This window comes from Anabrus simplex, chromosome 2, assembly GCF_040414725.1.
Source record: "Anabrus simplex isolate iqAnaSimp1 chromosome 2, ASM4041472v1, whole genome shotgun sequence".
NCBI classification, from domain to species: Eukaryota; Metazoa; Arthropoda; class Insecta; order Orthoptera; family Tettigoniidae; genus Anabrus; species Anabrus simplex.
The window spans coordinates 1,151,039,077-1,151,066,656 of record NC_090266.1 but is presented as its reverse complement, the minus strand read 5'-3'; the positions used below and the strand labels follow the sequence as shown (position 1 = coordinate 1,151,066,656).

Below are 27,580 nucleotides of genomic sequence, written 5' to 3'. Positions count from 1 at the left end.
TGAGTGAGTGAACAGCAACACTGTGCGATAAATCAAAACTCGGACTTACGTTGAATAGGTTTCATCATAAACTTAGTGTATGTTCATATTTTAATCCAACATTACGTAAGAATGGTGCAACGTTAAGCTTGAACAATATGACGTGGTCAGATGCAGGATGAAAGTATGACGTAATACAGTGAAGACTATAAGTATTAAGCTAATACATGTCTATCGTTTATATTCTTTAATACAGCTGTTATTTCTCTTTAGGGAAGAAATGTTTACCCAGCTGTCGAAAAAGGCTGAGGTTCTGTTAGTCTTAAAAGGGGTACATAAGGTATGTTGGATTGAGACCATTCTACTGATTTAAGTCGTGGTTTGTTATCAAACATTGGACATTTCAATCTTTCATTATTGTTTCTTATAGACAGAGTACGAAGGATACATTCTGGGAATCTTGTAGAGGAGTTGTGCCTTGCGCTTTCAGGGTAAATCATGACCGAATTACCAACGCAACTAAAAGTTTAGAAACAGTTTCCATGTTATTGACGTGTGATCTGTATACAGGATTTGTGCAGGATCTTGTGGTAGCCGACGTGGGCTAAAACAACAGCTTTGAATTCGAGGACTCGGAAGGGTTCTTCGACCACGTATGACATTCATTGATTAATTCCTAAGGTTACAAGAGCAAACTGCTCACCGGTAACTTGATATTTTCACAACGCTTGGTAAATCAGTTTCCACTCAAGCAGTTGGTTCCTGCGTTGTACGTCAACAGGCTGAAAAAGACTAGTTATTTTAAAGCAGTCGTGTTTTCAGTAAAATCTCACCAATATGCCCTTTGTATTGTAATCTTTGGATCTCTTCGAACGATTTTTGTGTCTTAGAGGAAGTGTGTGTCTCCATCGCCCTAAACCGCAACCTCTTTGATAGCTCTTTGACAGGTTGTATGCTCGAATGCCGTAATACTAGTAATGATTTACATGTTTTCCTTTAGCAGGCCAGCAAGCCGTTTTTCATGCACTCTTAAAAATTTGTGACATCTGTTTGGACAGGGCAGTTGTCAAACAGCTCCACGTACAGTTGTGATGTTATTGATGCACATCGTGGATGACGGGCGAAATTGAACCGCAGTCGCTTCCGTGGACCTGTTGACGGTTGACATCTACTTAACTGAGCAGTCAGTGCCTGTCCCTCTAGTTAACTGTACAGGTAGATTCGGCAGGTGTAGGTTGTGGTCGCTGGAACCTAGAATAGTGGATGGGAGAATATCCTCCAGCACTGACGCTCGTGGTTTCACCTGGCTAAATGTGATCGGTGAAATGTCTCAAAGAATGTAAGCGCGGCCGAAAGGAAAAAACACCAACAGCATAGAGATTTCTTGGTTAGTTAAAACACGGGGATTTATGTACATCTCTCCAGACAGAACACGTATGACGTTTAGAAAGTTTACATTATAACATTCGCTACAAATTGCCCCAAACGATACTAGTAAGTTTCCCAACATAATAAACTGCGCAAAGTAATGGGCAAAGTTTGTATTGGACACACGTGTACTAAAGAGTAAGCAGGATAAGAAACACTAGTTTCTGAAAGACTACAGTATGGTAGTATATAAAGATCCACGCTGACTTTTACCATGCTAGAGTCCACTTCGTTCTTGTCTCAGGAAGTGTACTTACACCTGCTTTCAAGACCATCGGAGAAAAGGATTTAACGCTTCTCTGTGCAGTGGTGGCACGCGATGTTATGTTAATATTTTTCACTGCACTTTAACATTTGAATAATAAGGGGAGCAAATTATATAGTAACCTGATGTGCAGTGCATCAAACAAGACTTCCATTTAGTTTCAAATATTTTGTAGACTTAATATTTGTATTTTACTTTATAATATGCAGCCTGTATGTAATCGTGACAATTAGGCTTAAGGAAAATAAAAAGGAAACTGATGATTAAGGAACACAATATAATGATAGTTCTATCAATAGAGTATTTCGACCCCTGATTTTAAAATTATACAGTAGAGTATCACAAACTCAACACACTGTACGCCGAGATGGTGTCGAGTTACGAAAATGTCTAGTATTACGCACTCCTCCATCTTCTAATAGGGTTGCAATTTTAATTATACTTTACCCTTTGTCCGGTCTCTTCATCGCATTCAGATCCATTTCCATAGTCACATTGTTTTGATTCCTCCTTTTCTCATTCGACATTTTAACGGGTAAAACAACACACCACTTTCCTACCCAACCATTCACTTGGAAGTGGTAACCCCAACCCAGGAAAAATTTGCATTCATGCATCTTCTTCATGGACTGTTATGCCTTTCAGCGTTCAGTCTGCACACCTCTAACTGCTGCGACAATCCTCTATTTGTAGATAGTTCTGCGGTCCCGTTTACATCTTTAAATCGTTAGAAACTCAGTCTAACCGTCACCTTTGTCTTCCTCTACTTCCCTTACCCTCCATAACACAGTCCATTATCCTGCTCGGTAACCTATCCTCCATTCGCCTCATATGCAACCCTCCCACCGAGGCTGGTTTATGCGTACAGCTACATCCACGTTGTTCATTCCTAACTTATCATTGATATCATCATTCAGAGTACCCTCCTGTCATTGTTCCCACCTGTTTGTACCAGCAATAATTCCCGCTACTTTCATGTCTGTTACTTCTAACTTCCGAATAAGATATCCTTAGTCGCTCAGCTTTCACTCTCGTAAAGCAGACTTGGTCTGAAGACAAACCGATGTAAAGATAGTTTCGTCCGGGAACTGAATTCATTCTTACAGAATGATGGCAACTGCGAGGTTACTGCATTAGCTTTATTGTACCTTGATTCAATCTTACGTACTATACTACCATCCTGGGAAAGCATACATCCTAAATACCGGTACTTGAAATTATCTCCCAGTTCCAGCTTTGTCCCCCCCAATCTGACACAGTTCTCTTGGATTTCTGACCTACTGGTATCACTGTAGTCTTGGAAAAGCTAATTTTCATACCATATTCATTTCACCTCTTGGAGGATGCAAGATATTAGACTGCAGGCTTTCGGCACAATCTGCCATTTAAGACAAAGTCGTCAGCATAGGCCAAACTGATTATTGCACCTGGAAGATAACCTTTTACATTGAGAAGATTTTCAAAATATTCCTTCCACCTGTCTATTGATTTCCTGGTATCAATAATGAGTTCGTCTGATTTACCCAAAACACTATTAATTTCCTTTCTCCCTCCCTTTCTAAGATTCTTTATTACTGTCCAGAAAGGTTTCCCTGCTGCTACACCTAGCTTTCCAGGTTATTACCAAAACATTCTCACGACTTCTTGGCTTCAAAAACTACTTGTTTCGCTGATTCTTCATCCACGTGCAATTCTTTGCCTGCGTCAATCCTTGTTTGGAGCCATTTGTGATACACCTTTTTACGATCACAAGTTGCTTTCACGTTAGCATTCCACCACGAAGTTCTCTTTTTCCCATATTTACACACAGTTGTTCCTATGCATTCCCTTGCTCTTTCTAATACAACATCCCTGTATGGCACCCATTCCCTTCCTACAGTACATATGGTGAATCGGATCACTGTCCATTGTTTGGAACTTTTCACTCATCGTATCCATGTGCACTTCTCTCTAATTTCCTCGTCATGGAGATTTTCTACCCTTATTCGTTTGCAGACAGATTTGACTTTCTTTTTCCTAGGCCTAGAGATACTTAGTTCACTACAGGTCAGATAGTGGTCCGTATCATCGAAAAATTCCCGGAAACCCCGCACATTCCTATCAGATTTCCTGTTTTTTTAAAAATCGGTTACCCATTTTCACACCAGGCAAATGCTGGGGCTGTACCTTAATTAAGGCCACAGCCGCTTCCTTCCCAATCCAAGCCCTTTCCTATCCCATCGTCGCCATAAATCTATCTGTTTCGGTGCTACGTAAAACAGCTTGTAATAAAAAATAGGTTAAGATGTAGTGTCTTATGGATCTCGTGGCCTTACTCTCCCATGTGTAGTGGTAAATAGCCTTATGCTTCAAGAATGTATACGTAACTGCTAATCCCATACTAGCACAGGAGTCCAGCAAACTCTTCCCATTCTTATTAGCTTCCATATCTTCTCTACACTCGTATCCTTCAGTTCTATATCCAACTCTCGCATTGAAATCGTCAATTAGCACTATCTTATCCTAGCAGTTGACCCTGACTACGATATCACCCAGTGCTTCATAAAACTCGTCAACTTCATTCTCATCTGCACCATGAATACACTGAGACATTTCTCGTCTAATTCCTCCAACCGCCAAATCTACCCACATCATTCGCTCATTTGCGTGCCTAACGGAAAATATTTTTTGTGCAATAGTATACTTGATCAACAGTCCTACCCCACACTCTGCCCTTCCCTTTTCGACACCCGTCAAGTACACTTTATAATCTCGTATCTCTTCCGCGTTATCTCCCCCTGCCCGAATATCATTAATTCCTAGCAGATCCAGATGCATCCTCTTTGCCGACTCAGCTAGTTCTACTCCCTTTCTTCCGTAAGCCCCATGAATATTGATAGATCCCCATCGAATTCCATTTCGTTCGCCAAGTTGTTTCCAAGAAGTCCCTCGCCTGAAGTAGGATGATACCCTTAGTTGCACAGAGTTCCAGTGAGGGTTACTGACCACCGGTGGATATTATAGTCCTAGCCGCCTGAACACACGGAGGGCCATGACTCAGAATAAGCGAGGTGCCGACTCGCATTCCATAGCAGCTGGTATCCCGACACTGAGGACCACTTACTAGGCCACTCAGCCTCTGCGGGTAGTTAGAGCCCTACGCGGATATACAAAATATTATCAGCATCCGCGAATGGTAATTCCCGGCAGGGTCGGGAATTGTAACCATCATTGGTTAATTCCGCTGGCACAGGGGCTGGCTGTATGTGTCGTCCTCATCGTCATTTCATCCTTGTCACGACGCCCAGGTCGCCTACGGGAGCCAAATCAAAAGACCTGCACCTGGCGAGCCGAAGTCCTCGGACACATCTCGGCACTAAAAGCCATTTCATTTCATGGCGGCCATATGAAGACGCGCCAGGAATCGCGTGCAGAACTGGATGTGGTGTGAAATTCCAGAAGAAATCCCCTCATTGAGCGATTTGTTCACTACTTTACGAAGCACATTAGCAGCCATTGTTTTGTATAGACTTTTCTCCAACTCCTTATGGGCGTAGTAAAGTTTGCACACGAATTTCTTCTTCTCCTCACTTCAGACACATGACGAAATGGTACATATTGGTTCTTCATATTACGTCGCTACTCTCGTCATTCGGTGCATAGACATAGTCGTGATAGTATTATGGCTCTCGAAAACATATCTCACTTTTCCCATGGCATAACATACAACTGCACCGAGCTCGATAGCTGCAGTCGCTTAAGTGCGGCCAGTATCCAGTATTCGGGAGATAGTAGGTTCGAACCCCACTGTCGGCAGCCCTGAAAATGGTTTTCCGTGGTTTCCCATTTTCACACCAGGCAAATGCTGGGGCTGTACCTTAATTAAGGCCACGGCCGCTTCCTTCCCACTCCTGGGCCTTCCCTGTCCCATCGTCGCCATAAGACCTATCTGTGTCGGTGCGACGTAAAGCAACTAGCAAAAAAAAAAACATACAACTGCCGCATTATCCGATGATTGTAGCTTGGCAGTGATCCTGGAGTGCGGAAGAATAGCCGACTCGTGGTCGGGCCGCTTTCTGTATAGATCGTGGCCGTCCCGCTCGTTGGGCTCTAACACTAATAAGTCAATTTTCATCGAATAGCAATTTGTGCACTACATGTGATGGCATTTAAAGTCACCTAATTTCCTACGCGGGTCTTTAGAAATGCACTGATCAAATAGTCATTGATGGATGAAATATGGAAAGGGTCATTGTAAAATTGGTACATCCTAACTACAAGTGACCTGCAACGAACTAACAATTGAAGAGGACATTTCTTGACTATGGAATAGAATACGCATTGAGGCAGATCACCATGAAATGAAATGGCGTATGATTTTTAGTGCCGGGAGTGTCCGAGGAAAAATTCGGCTCGCCAGGTGCAGGTCGTTTGATTTGACGCCGTTAGGCTACTTGGAGCCGAGCGCTATAAAACGGGGCGTATATTGCATAATTATGATTGTGGCAGTGTAACGCATAACTAAGTGATCGACCTTGTGTCCTTGATTGTAGGATCGAATCCCAACAACATTAGTCAGCATTTGAAGATACGTACTTGAATGCAAGTGGCCCGTATGTGTATACTTGCACATTACGATACTTAAGAACACATTTCTGCTGGCGGCATCTTTTTTAAGGCCGTTAGGCCTAAGTGTTGAATTACATAAACGCATATTAATTACTAGCATGTACCCGCGGATTTGCCAGCTTTTTATTAATTCAAACTTAAGTTGTTTTTAAACCATTTATTTAAAAACAAAATAAAAACATATTCATACACACAGTTTTTTAAAATAAAAATTGTGTTAATTATATTACTGTATTTTAAATATATTGTTACTTTGAATGTTTAAAATGTCGGGTTGGTGGATGGTACAAATAATATTAAAACAATATAAAATACCATATATTTTTTAAAATTTTACTTATAGAGCTTCCGAATAAACTGTATTAAGTGTGCTTGCATTTGGAACTAGAGTGTATATAGTATTTGCTTTTCGAACTCTTGAGCAACCCACGTACAGTTGACCATGGAAGAAGCGCTGTTTCGGAATATCGATTCGTAAAATTTTAAGCGACTGTCCTTTTGCCATGTTGATGCACATAGTGAAACTCAGACGAACCGGGAACTGCAGATCTCTAAATTGAAACGGTGTAACCGAAGGGATGATATCAAACCGAGGAATGAATACTACTTCGCTCTCGGCATGCCCAGTCATAATGATGGCTTGAATAATATTAGGCATCAGTTCCTTGACTGAGGGTCGTGTTTCATTGCAGAGGGAAGGAGGATTCATATTCCTGAGGAGGATAATCGGTGCCTCAATCATCCGCTCCAAGATGTCTGAGGGTACTCCCAAGTGACTCCAAGATGTCTGAGGGTACTCCCAAGTGACTCCAAGTTATTCAAAATCTGTCTTGTTGTTGACTGCCTCATCTGTATTGCATGTAGTGTCGATAGAATTGTAAGTTTGTGAGACACCGGGTAATTCTTGTTAAAGTTGGTTGTTGATGACGATGACAGTTTCATCTTTTGAAACAAGAATTGCTCTTCGATATAGCCATGCGTGATCGGTGAAATGCTTTGCCCCATATGTTTAAAATTTCAGATCTCTGCGTGGCAAGATTGAGTTAGTTGAAAGAAAATACGGTTCAAGTTTTATTGCTGATGTAGCGAAATCCTCGTACCCCTAAAATTTTAAGCGATTGAATGAATATCGAAATAACTAAATACAGAGATAAATAATTAAAACGATTAAAGTATTATAGATAATTAACGAAAGCAGGTCTTTTGCCTGTATAAAGATTCATCTAAGAATACATCTATGTTAAAAATGTCAGATCTCTGCTTGCCATAAATTCGGCACATACACACGCGCACGGACGGACGGAGTTCCGGATATTAAGTACTGAATATGGCTCCTCGTGTCGGGGACCGGAAATGGCTTTCTACGTTATGGACTTTAAATGGCTCCATGACTTGTATTGCCTATCTTACGTACGTTGTCTAGGGACAGCGTATCTATGCATTTAATCCTGGTGACAACACGATGGATTGCCATATCCCAACACACGTTTTCCGCCGGTTTTTCGTTCATAACTCACCAACGAAAGCGAAAATTAAAACTCCGGCTTCGAGGTGCATTTGGACCCCTTCCATCTACCTACGTTAAAAATTTCAGATCTCTGCGTGCCGTAGATTTGGCTGGTGCTCGCGGGCACACTCACAAACACTTCCTCTTATTATAGATTTCGTACCAACACTTATAACGCTATAGCAAACTTTCCGACCACTTAGAAGAGATCTCGGGCTATGATACATAATATACAAAATTTAATTTTCTCCTCTGTATTAGTGCTATTGTTATTTTATAAATTATCTAAATACATCTTGGTAGTAACTATTCGAAACTGAATGTAGTTTCTGACTCCTTGCAGAATATTAAAATTGATCATATTATCATATGCCCTTTTTGTTCCCCTTTTTTTTCTATTCTAAAATTTGATTTCTAGTTATCCGATTGAAGTGATTACATCTACGTCATCAGGGTCATGTTTCATGGATATTGTTTTGCGGGTTTTATCTGACCCTGGCTTGGTTTGAAACGTGGCATTTTTGTGACTAATATAACTTTCCACCTTTTTTCTTTTGCAGACTGAACTGTGCGGGATCAAATGGCGTAAATTGGTATGGGGGGAGTGCGGCTTCTCCCCCGAACCTCTGGAGGATCCTGTACTTTCCAGCTACGCTCGCTGTCTTGCCGTAGACATCCTATGCGTGTGGCGGCGTGTAGCAACGCAGCAGCCGGGCTCTGCGGGCACGCATACTAACCAGGGTGGCGGGGGTCTTTTCGACTCCATCAACCTAGGTCCAGGTTTGGGTCCTGGATCCGCCGCCGGCCATAGCCCACAGCACCCGCCTCTCTCGCTACACGCCGCCAAAGAACTTTGGATCTTCTGGTATGGTGAAGAACCGGACCTAACGGGACTCGTTGCACCCGAACTTATAGCTGCGGCCGGTAAGTGAATTATGTACTACTATTAACTTCATTAAGGTTATAGAAGAGGCTAAAAATAATCAGTTCGATATATTTCTAAAGATTTTTCACAACTCTGTTTACTACTGGCCCAGTATCCAACTCATCTTCGAGAATCATATCACTGTGGATATAATTTTGACTATTTTTTGTTCCCTTGTAATACAGGGTGATTCAGCTAAGTTGTCCACCTCAGATATCTTCTGATTCGTTAAAGATATATACATTATGTTTTCAAATTCTTAAATTGTATTAAGGGACTCATAACATACTGTCCTATTCCTCTCGATCACATACATAACCGAGAAACCGGTAGCATTTTTTTAATGAAACTATACTAATTTCACCCAATAGAGTAATTAAAAATTGAGCGACAAATTCAGCGGTGTGCTTATTTTGCAAATCTGACTAGTACTTTTGGAGATATTAAAGAGTTTCAAGTGTGTAGGCATTAGACAGAAAATATATGCGCCACTCGCCTTGATGTCGGGCGCGCAGTTCTTGTGCTTGTTTCACGCCGTATTGATAAATGCACATACCTCGCCATTATCTCGAGGGGGGCTGGAGAAAAAAAGCAGTATGAAGTAGTCCTACAGCATTTTGGGGTTACAAAGCTTTTGTTTCATTGCCGTTGAATCGGAAAAAGAGCATATAACACAGCGAAATTGTAATAATTTAAGTGCTGTATTGTCCTTCTCATAAGTACAAGTACATGAGATGAAATCAAGAACTTAAAAATCCAATCCAATGAACGACAATGGTCATTGGAAAGAATGGATACAAACTTAACTGACAATATTGTTGTTGGGCTTTATGGTCCACCTCAAAGCCAACATGCGAGATCGATGTACAGTACGTTAGCAACAGGCAGTGGTCGAGTTGAAATAAGTACTGTTCTGGCGAACCTGAGAAACTTGAATGAATTTACACATTAAAATGTAAAATAAAATAAAAAAAACTCGCCCATTTAGTTTCTTGTGAGCGACTCTTTAGTTCACGAGTGTGGCTGACCATCGAACATTTTGACATGCGCAGTACCATCACAGTATGCTATGTATGTAATACGTTCGGTGTGTGTGTTTGTGTGTTTCAACAAACCGTGAGTCATGCAGGACACCCGCAGCGAGTGGCGCATCTCTTTCTGTTTAATACCCACAAATTTGAAACCCTTTTAATATCTCCAAAAGTACTCGTCTGATTTGCAAAGTAAGTGCATCACTGAATGTATTGCTCGATTCTTACTTGTTCTATTGGGTAAAATTAGTATAGTCCCATTTAAAAGAACAAAATTGCTACCTGTTTCTCGGTAATTACGTATGTGATCGAGAGGAATAGGGCAGTATTTTATCTCCTTAATACAATTTAAGAATTTGAGAACAGAATGTCTATACCTGTAACGGATCAGAAGATATTTGATGTGGACAACTTAGCTGAATTACCCCGTGTAACAACATTTTGTATCATGTATCTTTCCAGACTAACTTAACGCCTGAGGATAGCCATCTTGTCCGCTTTCATATTATTTAGTGCATCCTTAAGCGCATTGCCTTTGTTATGTCGGTTCAACAGGACTAATAGACGCATCCCTCATTTTGACCTGACTTCAGTTCATGATTTTTACTGGAAGGTATTGTCGGTGAAGTACTTTTTTAAAAGTTTAACTAGACCATTGCCTTGTTTGTTTCATTTCAACATGTTTTATGGTAAGTGTTTGGCAATATTGTACGAGCTGTCCTAATTATAGCAGAGAATTGAGATTGTTTCAGTTTTCGCTGACAATTACTTCCTTGCTCAGCTTTCTGCCCTTCGGGAACTTGAAGTGCAGACAAGCTTCTTAAAATTCTTAGCATTACCCCTTTCATTCGTGACTAAAAGTATTTTCTCACTAGCCTCGCCATTATCCTTATTTCCCACGTCACCGACTTCTTACTTCCGTAGACTTATTTCTACTCGCTAAAAGCCTAATCACCCCCTGTGGGTGTGGGACGCAACGAAGAATACAACCACGGTATCCCTTGCCTGTCGTAAGAGGCGACTAAAAGGGGCGATCAAATTAGAACCATGAAACTCCTTGTGATTAGTACCACCACGCGGGGAACACCATGGGTCGCATTTACTTGCGCGTAGTACCACTATGTCAGGTACCAAATCAGTTTGTGATTAGCAGCAAACGAGAGCGCGACGGCATTTACAGTAGCTGTGATTAGTAGCACTATGAGCGACACCATTGGATGACGGAACGCATGGTTCTAGCTTGCTTATGATTAGTACCCACTATATGAGGAACACCACGGGATAGTAAGAGTCCCTGTGGTTAATACACTTACGTGATAAACACCATAGGTTTGCGTTGCCTGTCAATGGCGCCACAATGTGCGAAACACCCTAGATCTGTAATGCATGTGCGAATTTCATTTCCTGTGAGTAGTACCATAATGTGTGGAATACCGTGAGTCTACGCTACCCTTGATTAGTACCGCAACATGACAAATACCATGGTTCTACTTTTCTAGCGATAAGTACCATTATGAGGGACCGATGACTTGGATTTTGGACTCCTTTCGACTACAAGCATCGTCGTTTCAGTATCGTGCTATAGAGGCCGTTCCTTGGTATGTGCATGTGAGGCACTGTGGGTCGGTTTCACTGATCGGTTTAAATTCATATCCATCCATCCGTCCATCCATTCATTCTTCGTCCTCACGTTTGAATTGTGGTCAGTGGAGGATATTGGGTTTTTAATTTGTCATCTCATTTCGTACCATTAGGGGCCGATGACCTAGATGTTAGGCCCCCTTTAAACAACAATAATCAATCAAAACCCTGATCTGCTTCATGTGTCCAGTATCAGCAGAGAGAGTGACAAAGTAACGATTATGCGAAGAAATGATGATTAATTACATATCGTACCTACCTCCTAGTACCTTTTAGGCATGAACTCTTACTGAAAGTATGAACGCTGTAGCTATTCCTCACCCTTGCCTCTCTCGCATGTTATGAAGGCCTATAGTCACTCCACATTCTATACTCATCATTCTATGTAGGATAGAGGATGATCTACTACTCCACATCATTCTAGGTAGGACTTGGTTGTCGGTTTCGATGTTATTGAAGTCGATACTTGTGTTGATATGGTTCCTGCTCTTTAATTTTTTAATGAACTTCTGAACCGGGAAAATGTTTGTTGGACACTCATGTCCAACTCATTCCCGACACGAATCTCACTATTTACATTTAGCTTGGTATGTGAAATATTACGGCTGAAGTTAGGTGAAATCCTTATGTAATAAATTATTGGACAACCCCTCCCCCACTTGGAATCCCCTGTGGGGCAAATGTTCGCTAGATATCGTAACATCGTTGCTATTCGTTTGTACAGATGCTGACCGTAGCAGTTAGACGTTGTCCTTCGGTTTCTAGGAAAGTGTGTTCGACACTGGCCGAGTTCGGAAGTATGCCGTGGGCATTATCATTAGTTTACTCATCTTTCGGATATTAGCTGTAGGCATGAAATGCTCTTTTAGTAGCCCGGCTACGTTACATTATTCCTGTGGAATGAAATGTACACACTGGTTGTGCACTTCAGTCATCCATTGTGGGTGTATTCACTCTGCGTTGTTTGCAAATACTAAGAATATTTTTTAACTTGCCCCTGATAACTGTTCTAATGACCTGCGAATATGCGTGAAGCATTTTGCTAGAGACCGCGTTTTGTAACGTACAAAGTCGCATGTCCCAAACGTTGGGTCGTACCTCAGCAGCACATTCGCTATATTATCATACGCTGCTAAAATAGTCATTTCTAAAAATTCACTTTAGCTATACCATAGTCTCCGCCTTCATTGGTTGATACCTAGGATTCTCTGTTCGACAAACTTATATAATATTTTTGATAACGTTACTTTTGGAAGAATGGGTGAGAAGGTGAGTGTGGATGGTTACTTAAGTAGACGCTAACTTCATGTTGGAACGACATCAACGTTAATTATTTGAACTCCAGAAGGAAAGTGTAGTATATGGGAGTGGTGTTTTTTAAATAGTATCACCACCGAAGCAGACAACGTGACACGTACTGGCCGTGTACAGGATTTGGCTTCCTACTTAGTGCATTTAAAGGTGCAGTTGGTTGGCGGGATCTTTAGTTGTAGCTCCCGAGTGATCTGGAGAGTTCGTGATCTCATTTTGAATCGCCAACACCTTGGATAATGCAGTTAGTTTTCTGAAAGTTATTTACAAAATGATACTTCGTTTATCTGGGTGAGAGGAGATACATTTGGTGTTACATTTGACTACCCTGAAACAATAAGAACCGAGCTCGATAGCTGCAGCCGCTTAAGTGCGGCGAGTAACCAGTATTCGGGAGATAGTGGGTTCGAACCCCATTGTCGGCAGCCCTGAAGATAGTTTTCCGTGGTTTCCCATTTTTCACACCATGCAAACGCTGGGGCTGTACCTTAAGGCTACGGCTGCTTCCTTCACTCCTAGCCCTTTCCTGTCCTATCGTCGCCATAAGACCTATCTCAGTCGGTGCGACGTAAAGCAACTTGCAAAAAAAAAAAAACAGTAACAAGTCCTTGAGTGTCGTGCTTATGCCTAAGTGGAATGAACTGTGTGAATGCTACCTTAAAACTCGTTAGTTGTCAAGTATTTCAGTGCCTTCTAGCTCATCGAAGGACATAACAATGGATACATTCCGAACCGGTTATTATTTTGCGATGTAGTGACCCGTTTCTTCACCAGTAGCAGTGACCGCCTCCGCAGCTTAACGGTTAGCACTATTAACTGCCGTCCTCGGGGGCCCGGGTTCGATTTACTGTCAGAAATTTAAGAATGGCAAGAGGGTTGGTATGTGGTTAAAATGGTTCCATTCACCTCACCTCCAATTGGTGTGTGCCTGAAAGGGGCTGCACCACCTCAGAACGAGGTCTCGAATTTACCAATAGTAGTACGTCTGCACTTGTCCGAGTACTGCTGTGCTGCTTGACTGTAGCAGTCTTCCGCTATTTGGTGTGTAAATGTAGTCAGGCATCGGGCGTGTTAGTATTACAAAAGCTTGCTAAACTGTTCTTTAGTATACATAGTTTCACCTCCGAAGCGTAACGGTTAGTGTTATTAGGTGCCGGGTTCGATTGCTGGTACTGCTAGAATGGCAGGATGGCTGGTATGTAGTTGAAATGGCACATGCAGCTCACCTCCATAGGGGGTTTGACAGAAAAGAACTGCCCTACCTCGGAATGGGGGCACGAGTTTACTATAAAGATGTGAATGGCTGCATGTGCATTACGATAATCTGGTTTTGAATGCATCTGTCGCGATATTGTGTTATACATCTGCACTTCCCAAATGCTACTTAAGAATAGGCCCAACTGGTTTTTGTGCGTTGTTAAACAGGTTTCTTTTGCGGTTGTAAAATTGGCGAGTTATTGTGATGTTCTTGTCAAATGATTCGAGTTTGTTGCTGGATGCCACTGAAAAATGTGGCTTTAAAATTGCCATTCACCCCAACATGTGTAGTAATGAGAACTTCTCTGTATTTTCCCGTTGATAGATTCATTGCTTTGAAATGAGGTGGTCATGTGTTCGTATGTGGTGGTGAAAAGTGACATCGAATGCTTTTCTTTCCCGTTGTCGTGGAAGGTAAACAATTTTGTTCTGACTCATTTTTGTTTTAAAACGAGGGATTGGATCATGGCATGAAAAAGTTATAATATACTTTGGTTCGTACTTCGTTTTAAAGATCGAGCATTCCAGCCATAAGAGTGGAGCGCTGGAAGAAAATTTGAAACTTGTGGCAGTGCTTCAGATCATTTCTCGTTGAGATTTTTTAATCGTGTAATATATGTAATACAAATTCTTATTTATTGGTAGGTCGATCCTGGCTGAGTCCGATGGTATTTTAAGGTGTTCACATACTCAGCCTCGTGTCGGTAGATTAACTGGCACGTAAAAGAACTTCTGCGGGACAAATTTCCAGTGCCTTGGTGTCCCCGAAAACCGTAAAAAAGTAGTGGAGCGTAAAATATGTAACGTTGGCATTAACAAATTCTTATTTACTGTAATCGTCGGCCATTCAGTTTGTGTTTGGTTCATGCCTTTGTAGATTCGACTATTTAAATCATTTTATGTAGCTCAAAGCCTACCTAAATAGTCATGTTTCAAGTGGGCTTTCTACAGGCGCTTGTATTCCTAAAATCTTTCTCCCCATTCCCTTGTGTGCTGTGGCAGCCCTGTTGTTCCTAGCGGGGGAAGTGGGCGAGGGCCAGACCATGTCGGTTGGTGTTATCGACCGATACAAGCAGGCATCACCATCGTGCCGGTCTTGGACCGGGCCTAACGCACCCACATCTCTCTCTCTCTCTCTCTTCTCTCTCTCCAGACCCTTTTGACTTAAAACATTGAAAAAAACATGCGAAACGTCCTGCATTATATCATTCATGACTTGACTCTGAAATGGTCTCCTAATATTACTTGCATAATACGTAATATTGGCGCAAATGCTTATTAAGTCATAATGGGCGTAAGAAATGAGTGGCCTGATCAACGTCACGGCTTAGGGCATGCCAGTAAAGTTGTTTGCATGAAACAAATATTATGATACCCTAACATTTATGAAATGTTTTGTCAAAATATTAGAATAGCACAGTGGGCACACTGTTTTTCATTAGGTCCTCAGAACTATTTAAAAGGCCGGCAATATCAAGAGAGGCTGACAGGATATCGCAATTTTCTTTTCAATTCTTGAAGAAGAGTCTTTCTATACCTTATAATCTCGCGGGTGAATATAATTACATTAATTTCCAAACTTCTTAATGCATGTATCAGGAGAGGATTAAGGAAACATAGTTGGATTTTTCGATCCCGAACCTCGGGTGTTTTCTCACTCGCTTCGATATTATGATAATTTCGGTACATTTTCTCGAATCCTAGTTCCGATAAATCACAGAAACGCGTCGTAGTAGAGGCACCTGTACAACACAGGTTATCTGGCAGCACACACGTATTATGCGGGGCTGATGACTACGGTATTAATAGATTCCGAATGAGCAACTTCCTCTCTAACTTGAAATCTTCCTTTAAATGGATGGTCAGTTGTTTTTCAGTATGAATAAATGTTCGTTGTTTGTTGTACCTTTAAAGTGTAGTGCATACAGTGGATGTGCACATACTCGTCAATTGAATGGATTTTATTCTTGTTGCTAATTATCTTGTGGAATTATGAAAGTAATTAATCACCATTCCCAAGGATTATAAATTAACTTCCGATATGCATACACTTTTCGGTACAACAATACAGTTTACGTGGTATAGTCAGTCTCAAAAGTATTAGACATCTATTAAGGTCGGGCGCAAACGGAGCCAGTAGCTAGAACCCTGCACGGATATCCGCGAAGTTAGTGTCTTGGCGGATACTAACTGTATGTCATTGCGGGTAATTTTGCTGATGATTTCTAAATAACGACGTTTATTGATTTTCACTCAGGTATAACTCTTGTTTCTGCTTGTGATTGGCGACCCTTGCCATTGGTATGGGAGAAGAGTGATATAGGAAGAGCATTGAGACCATAAAGCCGTAAATCTGACCTAAGCCTAACTGGTTCCTGCCCACAATTAATGGAAGGAAGGGACAAATGTCAATACGTCGGTAGTTGTCACAATCACTCATAAACATGCGACTGTAGGGTTCTGGTGCCAGGTGTCAGGCCGATTGTATTATGTTAACAGATCTATCCGTTTCAATACCTTGGGTGTAATATACTGTAGTTAAATATTTAAATATCCGCGGATAACAATTTTGCGGATGCGGATAACCATTCGCGGATGCGGGTGCGGATATTATTTTGTATATCCGTGCAGGGCTCTACCAGTAGCTACCGCCAGCGGAGGTTGTCACAAGGTGCACGTTTAATACCGGTACACTCAGCGTAGAGACAGCCTTCGTAGTAGCCCGTCCAGACCACTTGCTACGGTTTGCTGCGATTTTAAATGTTTCTTGCTACTAGTGGCTGCCGTCGACAATCGTTAACTTATCCCACACAAACGCAGCTACTCACGTCCTCCACATCACAGCCGGAAGGGCAGACAGTTTGTTGTTGTTGTTGTTGTTGTTGTATTGCGTGTTACATGGCAGTACTTAATTATATTTTGTCGAACTAATTCGTAAATATTTGATGAAAATGAAAACGAAAACGTACAACCTTTTTACCGGTCAATGGGCGGGTTAGGGATGGGATGAATGAAGCCCCCAACTTGCGGCGAGGATAGGAATTGTTCCGGCTGCCGAGGCCTTGCGCACTACTCTGGGGCAATGATTAGTGACTGACAGATGAAATGAAATGCTGGAATGAAAGATGACAGGGAAAACCGGAGGAAAACCTCTCCCGCCTCCGCTTTGTCCAGCACAAATCCCATATGGAGTTACTGGGATTTGAACCACGGTATGCAGCGGTGCGAGGCCGGCGCGCTGCCGCCTGAGCCATGGAGGATCTTCGTAAATATTTAAAATACTGTATTTTGTGCTTCTTTGGCTCCCCGGAAAGCGTAGTAAAATGGGCGTGTTCGCTGAGTGTTCTCAATATCAGAAACACCCAAAATGGCGCTGTATTTGTCGTTTATACCAGAGTTGTATTATTAGGGTTCCATTTTGCTACTAACGCGCGGTAGGAGAAAATGTCTGCACAGTGGGGAACACTAGTAAACATATTTAACCACAGGTGGCAACAGCTAGTGGGTACCAGTGTTGATCTTTACCCACCTATGGCGCTGGCTAGTAGCTCTGTTTGCGCCCGGCCTTCTGACTTTTTCTTTAAAAAAAATGGTTCTCTCCTTCCTCTTTCGACTGACATTTTCCTGCCGATCTGTTCGTGTTCACTAGCGTGCTTAACGTCCGTCTCCATGGCTAAATGATTAGCGTGCTGGCCTTTGGTCATATAGCCCCGTGTTAGATTCCCGGCAGGGTCGGGAAATTTAACCTTCATTGGTTAATTTCGCTGGCAAGGGGGCTGGGTGTGTGTGTCGTCATCATCATTTCATCCTCATCATGACGCGCAAGTCGTCTATAGGTGTCAAATCAAATAAAAAAAATCTGCACCTGGCGAGCCGAACATGTCCTCGGACACTCCCGGCACTAAAAGCCATACGCCATTTCATTTTTCTTCAGCGTGCGTAACTGTGCTATTCTTCACGAATGTTTCAAAGGCGCGGTCATTTCTAAATTGCTTTCGTCGTGTTGGAAGGGGTGATTAATATAAGGAAAGATCTTCACTGGGGTAATCACATAAATGGGATTGTAAATAAAGGGTACCGATCTCTGCACATGGTTATGAGGGTGTTTAGGGGTTGTAGTAAGGATGTAAAGGAGAGTGCATATAAGTCTCTGGTAAGACCCCAACTAGAGTATGGTTCCAGTGTATGGGACCCTCACCAGGATTAGGCCCCTACCTGATTCAAGAACTGGAAAAAATCCAAAGAAAAGCAGCTCGATTTGTTCTGGGTGATTTCCGACAAAAGAGCAGCGTTACAAAAATGTTGCAATGTTTGCGTTGGGAAGAATTGAGAGAAAGAAGAAGAGCTGCTCGACTAAGTGGTATGTTCCGAGCTGTCAGCGGAGAGATGGCGTGGAATGACATTAGTAGACGAATAGGTTTGAATGGCGTGTATAAAAGTAGGAAAGATCACAATATGAAGATAAAGTTGGAATTCAAGAGGACAAACTGGGGCAAATATTCATTTATAGGAAGGGGAGTTAGGGATTGGAATAACTTACCAAGGGAGATGTTCAATAAATTTCCAATTTCTTTGAAATCATTTCGGATAAGGCTAGGAAAGCAACAGATAGGGAATCTGCCACCTGGGCGACTGCCCTAAATGCAGATCAGTATTGATTGATTGATTGATTGATTGATTGATTGATTGATTTAAAAACAGATTAGTTTAAGAAAACTGTAGGAATATTTTGATCGTTATGTTTTAAGATTGTTCATTCTGTGAGGTATCATTAACGAGCTTCTTGGAGGAATTTTCCTTGAAGTTTTGATACAGTGTTTTACATGTTAGAGACTTTATGAAACGGGGGGGGGGGGGGAAGTTGGAAGACCACCGAATTTTATGAATCGTTAATGGATGAAGACTCTTGAGAACACCCTCATATAGCCTACAAGCCCAGAATAAAGCTGGAGAGAAAATTCGTGGCCCATGCTGGTGAAATCTGGAATAGAGAGGCATTCTGTCGCGAAATGAGTCTCGTCCACTGGTTCATCGGAATTATATATCTAAGCTTGACAATAAAAGGAAATTGATAATTAGGTAAGTGAGATTTGAACCTAGTAGATGGTCCGTGTAAAACTTTACACTCATCTGTTTAATACAGGATTATATTTGTTCTAGTATTAAAAAATAAACTAATTTATTGCTGGTTGTGTACCTAATTATGTTGAAATATTCGTAATACTAACGCATTAGCTTGCTGCGGTAATCTCAGAGAATTTAACAGGATATTTTTCCGTGAAATGACACTGGTAGTTGGTCAATCTGCTTCATCTAACAGTAGATTATTCGTATATATCTGCCCGCCTGTCTGTAGATGACGAGGCTAATCTATTGTTGCATAAGACCCGCTGCTGTCGCGGTCAACGCTTCCGTGAGATTAACGGCAGCTTATTTGAATATTCTCGTTTACTGTATGGGGGATATATTTTAGACTGGAACTCAAATTTGGCCATTGTAATCGAAGTATATATACGTTATGATTGCCATATGTGTGTTGTCGTTTTTGAAACTGAAACTCTTCTTTCTTACTCTTCGGTGGTAGTGAAGCAACATGTGTCGTTAGTGATAAATTGTGATAACTTACTGTTCGTGTAATGAGAAAATGTAGTTTGCATGTATGTGGAATAAAACGTCGAAGGTGGTTCAGCAGTTGTATTGATGTATTTCTTGCCCTCTGTTTCCCTTAATTTCTACGCGGTTGTTAAGCCTTAATTTATTTTCCGTAGAAATGAGCTTGCTCTTGTGTGCTTTGTACGGGAGTGTGAAACACAATTTTTGAGCGGCTTCGAACATTGAGGCTCTTGGGAGATACCATTGGCGACTAATTTTCTTCCAGTATTTGAGCAGCAATTCTGTTAATACTGTGTTTTTGACTTCGGTGGTTCTAGATAATATACGTGTAATGTGGAGAAATCTGTATGATCATACGTTGAGTGTGATGGGGGAGGGGGCTGATCGGGTGGTTAGCCACGTGTAATAGTCCTCTCCCCTCTATCCCCGATGATAACGATCCAGCTCGCCGAGACAGCGAGTGGTGGTGGGGATTATTCCGCCTGCAATGTCCCTCTGCTTCCCCAGTGTGCCTCTTGCCGCCTGCTTGCTTGCCTGCCAGCCCGCTTGCTGTTCGAGAGGAGATATTGATTCAAGTGGTTGGCCGGCGTGGCTCAGCCGAATACCGACCAACTGACTAGGCCGCCAAGGTTCATTTAAGACTGTACTTAACTTTCTTCAGTTCGCCTTTGGTTCTTAAGAGTATTTTTCGTGTTGTAGGTTCCATCCGGCTATGGGAGGTAAACTGATACTTGCCGCTCGAAGTCAACAGATATTGTCGCTTATCCTTGATTTCTTGTGTCCTTCGCCTAGAGCTTTCGGTTTACGTTCTCTGTATGAATGTACTGTGGGAAGGAGCGCTCTGTATGATTCATGCAACAGGAAGGGGGTTTGGAATGGTTTCGCCCAACATCCTTTTCATAAAAGACAATTCCTACATTGTTTACGTCTGGCAGTTGGACTGTTAACCGCTTAGAAATGTACCTTCCTTGCTACTTAAACGACTAGGGGCCGGTTGCATAAAAATCGCTAACTGTAGTTCACTTTTGATCGAAGATCGGAAATGAACTTCGTTCTTTTCTCTGCGTGAGTTGTATAACACTAATCTGAGATCACTGAACCAAGTTCAATTTTGATCTAAGGTCGACGAAACAGAGTTGACAACATCGCTAAACAAGAGAGATAATTGCGATTGTATCGAATCGAGTTGTATCGAACATGCGATTTAGATAGAAACGATCGACAATTCTCGACGCCATTCGACATTCATTTGTCTGCGATATGTAAACAAAGCCGCAAAATGGAGAAGAAAGATGAGTAACAAGAAGACGCATACTGCAAATTTTAAGAAAGAGGAAAAATATATGTCCTTCTTACTTCACCCTCCTCAGCAGGCATCTTGTTGAATTAAGGTTTTAGAGCTGCAATCTCTCTAGTGACTTTGTGTATAGTCCTACTTGCAGTTCCTTTATTTACATTGAATACATCTCCAATTACTATTTGGAAGCTTCCAGTTGCGTAAAATCTTAGTGTGAGAAGGATCATGAACATTGAATTCAGTGCAAGATTTCGTTTAGTTTGTGTCCTTAATTGTAGATGTAATCTTTGTTCTAGTTCTTCAACTACACGTTTTCGTAATCGAAACCGTATTTAAATGGTCGATCATTTAGTTCTAACAAGGGATTCCTTCTATGTTGAAACACGCGAGGAGCTCTTTGGAGTTCAAACTCTCCATTCTCAGATGAAACGTCAGAGTAATCTGAAATCTGAAAATAGCATAACCTATAGGCCCTACGCATAAAACAGTGGAGAACAAACAACTTGTTAATAGTAGGATTATTGTTCAAATAATTACAATTAGCATTACTTTCCATTTTACTTTAATCAACAGTAGGCCTATTTATTATTTTCTTTGTTATTGTGTTATAGACACCTAAACAGATTTATTTCTCACAAAAATAATTATATTCCTTCTGTGAACTTAGTTCAACCAGGTTAATCTGAGAAAATTCACCAGTTAGATTTGATCTTCCATCAAGAAGACATGATCTTGGATTAATGTTTATACAACCAAAATTCTAAGTTCAGCTTGACTGGAGATCAGTTTCAGGTGGTTGAACTTAGATTAACTTTTATGCAACCGGCCCTAGGTCTACCGAAAGCGGTAGGTGCAATAGAAGAATTCCATATCTGAATCCCCGAGTTGTTGGCTTTGGATTTTCTGCCGTACGCTTCACGGATATGTAGCTTGTTAAACGTTCCACAATCTTTGTATCGTATATAACAGAATGCATCCCTGCCGTGTGTTCGGTTATCTGTGTGTGAATATGCATCAATATGAAACTAAAATATCTTGCTTATACGTAAGTCACAAGAACTTACACATTTAATAACCCTCTGTATTCTGATTCCAAATTCCTGGAATTAAGGGCAAAGAAGATTACTGCAGTTGTTGAGAAATATATTTTTGATGATGATTTTTGGGGATCTTCCGTTTATCCTTTGTACAATCTCCCAATTAAATTGTACTATTTTTCACGTATATTTGCACTAAAACCTGTTCCATGGCATAAGTTTCGGATAAGCCACTCCTACATTTCACAACCGGATGTGCACCATTTCGCGTAAATGCCTTCTGTTCGGATAGAACCATGTATAGAAATTTAATCCTGTTGAATTACTGAAAATCAAAGTTCAGTGCAACTTTTCTTGCGGGCGGGATTGATCAGTGGCATTGTTGCCATTTTCTCACCAAGGTGCCCATGATGGGAATACAGGTCAGTGTATGCCAGACTTCTGAAATGGAAAAAATCAGTCCTTTGGTTTGGATAATACGTCACGCGACTCATGATCACCGCCGGTAATACTGGTAATAAAAAACTCAAATGTCAAATGTTTATTTTTGATTGTATTACCTCGTTAATGTATACCAACAACGGTGTAAGTTCTGGAGTCTATCAAAATGTATTATTTGTATTCGGGCGATAGTGGGTTCTAACCCTACTGTCGGCAGCCCTGAAGATGGTTTTCCGTGGTTTACTATTTTCACACTAAACAAATGCCAGGACTGTACCTTAATCGCCGGGCTGAGTGGCTCAGACGGTTGAGGCGCTGGCCTTCTGACCCCAACTTGGCAGGTTCGATCCCGGCTCAGTCCGGTGGTATTTGAAGGTGCTCAGATACGTCAGCCTCGTATCGGTAGATTTACTGGCACGTAAAAGAACTCCTGCGGGATAAAATTCCGGCACATCGGCGTCTCCGAAAACCGTAAAAGAGTAGTTAGTGGGACGTAAAACAAATAAGATTATTATTATTGTACCTTAATCACGGCCCCGGTCGCTTCCTATTCGTTCCTAGCCCTTTCCCATTCCATCGTCGCCATAAGACCTATATGTGTCGGCGCGACGCAAAACAAATTGAAAACAGAAGTATTATAAGGATGGGAATATGAAACTACACTGCCTGACAAAAAATTGAAGCATCTTGAAGGGGAGGTGGAAACAAAATGAAACTTCACGTGTTGATGTTAATTCAGTGATTACAAAATAGTCAAATTTACAAAAGACTTGACAGTACTACGAGCCCACTTATCCTTATGACGTTGCACCCCCTCTGGTCTAGAAGCATGCAATGATTCGGTTGGGAAGGGTGTCATAAGGCCGTTGTATCCCCTCCTGAGGCAAGCTGGCGCACAACTGTTGTAATTGGTCCTTGATATAATGGATACTGGCACTGGGACGGAGTTGACTTCCGAGCTGGTCCTGCACATGTTATATCGGGGACAGATCTGGGATCTTGCTGGTCACGGATGTATCTCAACATCACACAGACAGTTCATGGTGTTTTTTAACAGCTTGCGAACTCATATTGATGAAACATTCAATCGTGATTCACTACACAAATCACATTGTCGGGTGTTGAATTGCACCTTTTTCTCATTTTTGTATTCGTTAAAGAATGAAAACGTGAATGTTTGTACAATTAATTTCAACCAGCCCATATTCACTTCTTGCAAGATTTTGAGGGAGAAATGGGTGCCTAATCATTGAACTTCTAAAATATGAATCGGTCACTTCATTAAATACTTGTTCTTCGGCACCATTATTACAGAGGACACTTTTTATACACATGGAGTATAATTTCGGGTTTTTACGCTGTCCACCTGCGCCGGGGAATATCCTTGCACCGACTCACTGATCGGCATCATAATTGCGCCTTTTCAGTTTTGTTTATATTTCAGATTTCTCTTGTTTTAATTTTCGTTTATGATAATTTAACTATTATTGATTTTTACGCAGGGATAACATGTTTGTGATTGAAGTTCTACAGGTTGCCAATTCTGCCGCCTAACTTGTTTGGCCTGTGGGTTGGGCAGGAGTGTAATCGGGATCGTGCGTTCTGTCAGTTAAGCTTTCCAACGATCTAACTCGGAAGTAGTTTTCTCTTACTCCTCTTTGTATAAAATAAAATACTGAGGATAAATGTTGTCACTGAGGCATATGTTAGTGCTAAGACAGCTCGTTTTCATGTTAGTCGTCTGTTATTTTGATAACAACGAAGGTCTTAGAACATGCAAGTACCATTCAATGTCGGCTGATTCATATTTAAATTATTAATAATTGCCGAATGAGGGTTACTTGCATTGATGTAAAATATGCCTAATAAGCTATTAAGTTGATTGGAAAAAAATTATTTAAAGTTTGAAATACTTAGCGAGTTGGCTATGCGGTTTGGTCTCGTAGCTGTATTCGGGAGATGGTGGATTCGAACCCCACTGACGTCAGCCCTGAAGATTGTTTTCCATGGTTTCCCATATTCACACAAGTCAGATGATGGGGGCTGTACCTTACATTAAGGCCAACCGTCGCTTCCATCCCATTTCTAGCACAGCCCTATTCCATCGTCGCCGTAAGACCTGTCAATGTTCGTGCGACGTAAAACAATAAAATAATAATAAAATTCAACAAATAAAGGAGATACACGAAAGGTTTTAAATCTCATCCACGTCAAAATGTAGGAGAAATAGACATACAAGCGGAAATGCTTGGTTAGACTGTAACCCAGAGGTGCTCACGCTGGGCATTTCGTCCCGCGGGTGCCTAGCACTGTTAGCAGGCGGGCGGACAGGCAGGCGATGAGAGTATGCTATTCGGCGACAGTGACGTCGTGGTTACGTCATAAGTTATGAGGGTTCGGCGAAGTTCTCCCATTCACTTTCGATCACTGCGGCGATACCAGAGTTTGAAATGGAGGCAGTAAAATAATGAAAGAACGAGGGCAGAAATCCACGTCACTTTCAATTTACGTTGTAAGAATTAAGTTATTTATGTTCATTACAGTTTATGTATTTTGATCGGATACAACCTCAAATATTTTGGTAATGTACGTAATGAATTACAATTTTCACTATTTAATTTTAAGAGGTGCTTTAGACGCATTTCTAATATAATACCGAGTTACGGTGGATAAGCTGTGGCTTGTGGTTGCTCGAGTTTAAGTTATCTGATAAACTCACCAACAATCCATTCATGCTTACCGGGAATAACATCAGTTAGGTTATTTATATGAAGGCATACTGTAGGCCTACATCTATCTGGTAGATACATTTACATTGTTGTACTTTAATCTTGGATAGTAAATAGCTATGTCCCAACTCGTGATGAAACTCCCTCTCCATTTAGAGGCTAGCTGTTATCATCGGACGCCTACCAAGTTTTAAATACTATTTTCAAATTTAGTGAATACGGCAATTCAAACAACATTACAACACTGCAAAAGCAAGCAGTAAACTTGTTGAATTATGCAAATATATTACTTCTTGCTGTATGAATAACAATGTTACTTTTTAGGAGATGGAAATTCTGTTATTCCCATCAAAGGGATTGCAGATCGTAGCTTGTGCGCTTAAACCCTGTACCTTTGAAATTGTAACACAAAAATTATAAACGTGTTAGTTTTCTTTGAGTGTATAAATATAAAAAAATAAAACTAACTGTTTATATCGAGCGCAGTATAAATCAGACCGGAATATCTTGAAAAGGTCGGTTTTCTTGCGATTATAACGGTTTCTTTTTCTTAAATACTGTACCCCATTCAGCATTTCGTTGAGTGGTGGAGGAGAGCTATGTAATGACAATTGAACGTCACTGTTCCCATCCCTGCAAAGTACGTTCGCTCTCTCGCTTCACTGTGACGTATGCTTGCTATGTAAGCTGCCCGCATTTACGTCTTGTCAGCCCGGCTGCACTGGGCTAGCCTCAACGGGCTCCCAGCTAAACACCTCTGCTGTAACCTCTGTTGAGCACACTACCAGATTGTAAAATCAAGACCAAGCTGTGTTGCACCACCTGGTTTTGCGCATGTGCCCTGTGCCTGAGATTGTCTAATATAAATTTTGTCAGCATATTTACCATATTTAAATAATTCTTCTCATGGCAACATTCCGGAAACTCGTCGTTTCGTATCCCGCCCCCCAAGCACTTCATTGAAAACTGAACGCATAACATTACGATTATTCATGTCAAAATTTATTGAAAGAAGACTGTTCTCATTAGTCGCAAAGTGAATGCATTACCTTCTGCATATAGGTCCACCTTCTCATTTTTTTTTTTCGTACTGAATATTTCAATATTGGAGATAAACATTGGATAAAATGACAAGGGCAAATTCTATAAATTGTAGATTTATCGAAAAGAGAGTTTTATGTACAGTCATTCAAGGTAACCTTGAAGTACAGATGTGTATTCACATTTATCGTTCTTCTGTTTTATTATTCATATGACAGATGCTTTTAAATATTATAATCGGTTCTAGATTATTGTTTATATGCATTAGGAATGCATAAAATAATTATATAAGAAAAAGTGGATTTTACCACAGTGCCGAATGAATTGCACACACACACACACACACACGCACACACACACACACACACACACACACACACACACACACACACACACACACACACACACACACACACACACACACACACACACACACACACACACACACACACACACACACACACACACACACACACACACACACACACACACACACACACACACACACACACACACACACACACACACACACACACACACACACACACACACACACACACACACACACACACACACACACACACACACACACACACACACACACACACACACACACACACACACACACACACACACACACACACACACTAGATTTTACCCCGGTACAAAGTTACACTTTAATTCGTGGTAACTTCGAACCATCGTACACAATCCCACAACCGGGCGAGTTGGCCGTGCTTGTAGAGGCGCGCGGCTGTGAGCTTGTATCCGGGAGATAGGGGGTTCGAATCCCACTGTCGGCAGCCCTGAAGATGGTTTTCCGTGGTTTCCCATTTTCACACCAGGCAAATGCTGGGGCTGTAGCTTAATTAAGGCCACGGCCGCTTCCTTCCAACTCCTAGGCCATTCCTACCCCATCGTCGCCATAAGACCTATCTGTGTCGGTGCGACGTAAAGCCCCTAGCAAAAAAAAAGCACAATCCCACATATAATGCATTATTTTATGGAAGTTGGCCGTCAGGATAACTTTGCGCCAGTAAAAATATTAAGCCATACCCAGGAGAATTGAAGTCACTCAACTGTTACCTCGTTAATGTATACTAAGAACAATGTAAGTTCGGGACTCTTATCAAAATATATTATTTTCATTCGGGAGATATTGGCATCAAACCCCACTGTTGGCAGCCCTGAAGATGGTTTTCCGTGGTTTCCCATTTTCACACCGGGCAGATGCTGGGGCTGTACATTAATTAAGGTCACGGTCGCTTCCTTCCCACTACTAGTACTCTCCTATACCTTCGTCGCCGTAAGACCTATCTGTGTCGGCGCGACGTAAAGCAAGTTTTAATGAAGTAATATTAAGTAATACAAATTTAGAAAGCTAGTTTTTTCCAGTAGTTGAGTGTGAAAAATCCGGTCCCGCGGTGTAGGGGTAGCGTGCTTGCCTCTTACCCGGAGGCCCCGGGTTCG

The 27,580-nt window shown here is 41.5% G+C and overlaps 1 protein-coding gene across 2 annotated transcripts in view; it reads left to right on the top strand.

The window, feature by feature from the left end:
* skd (mediator complex subunit skuld) overlaps window positions 1-27,580 on the top strand; it is an 888,725-nt gene that overhangs the window by 134,700 nt on the left and 726,445 nt on the right. For both annotated transcript variants that reach the window (XM_067142112.2, XM_067142111.2), the window contains exon 2: window positions 8,348-8,711. In XM_067142112.2, coding sequence (XP_066998213.1) covers window positions 8,348-8,711 — 364 coding nt within the window. The remainder of the gene's footprint in view (window positions 1-8,347; window positions 8,712-27,580) is intronic.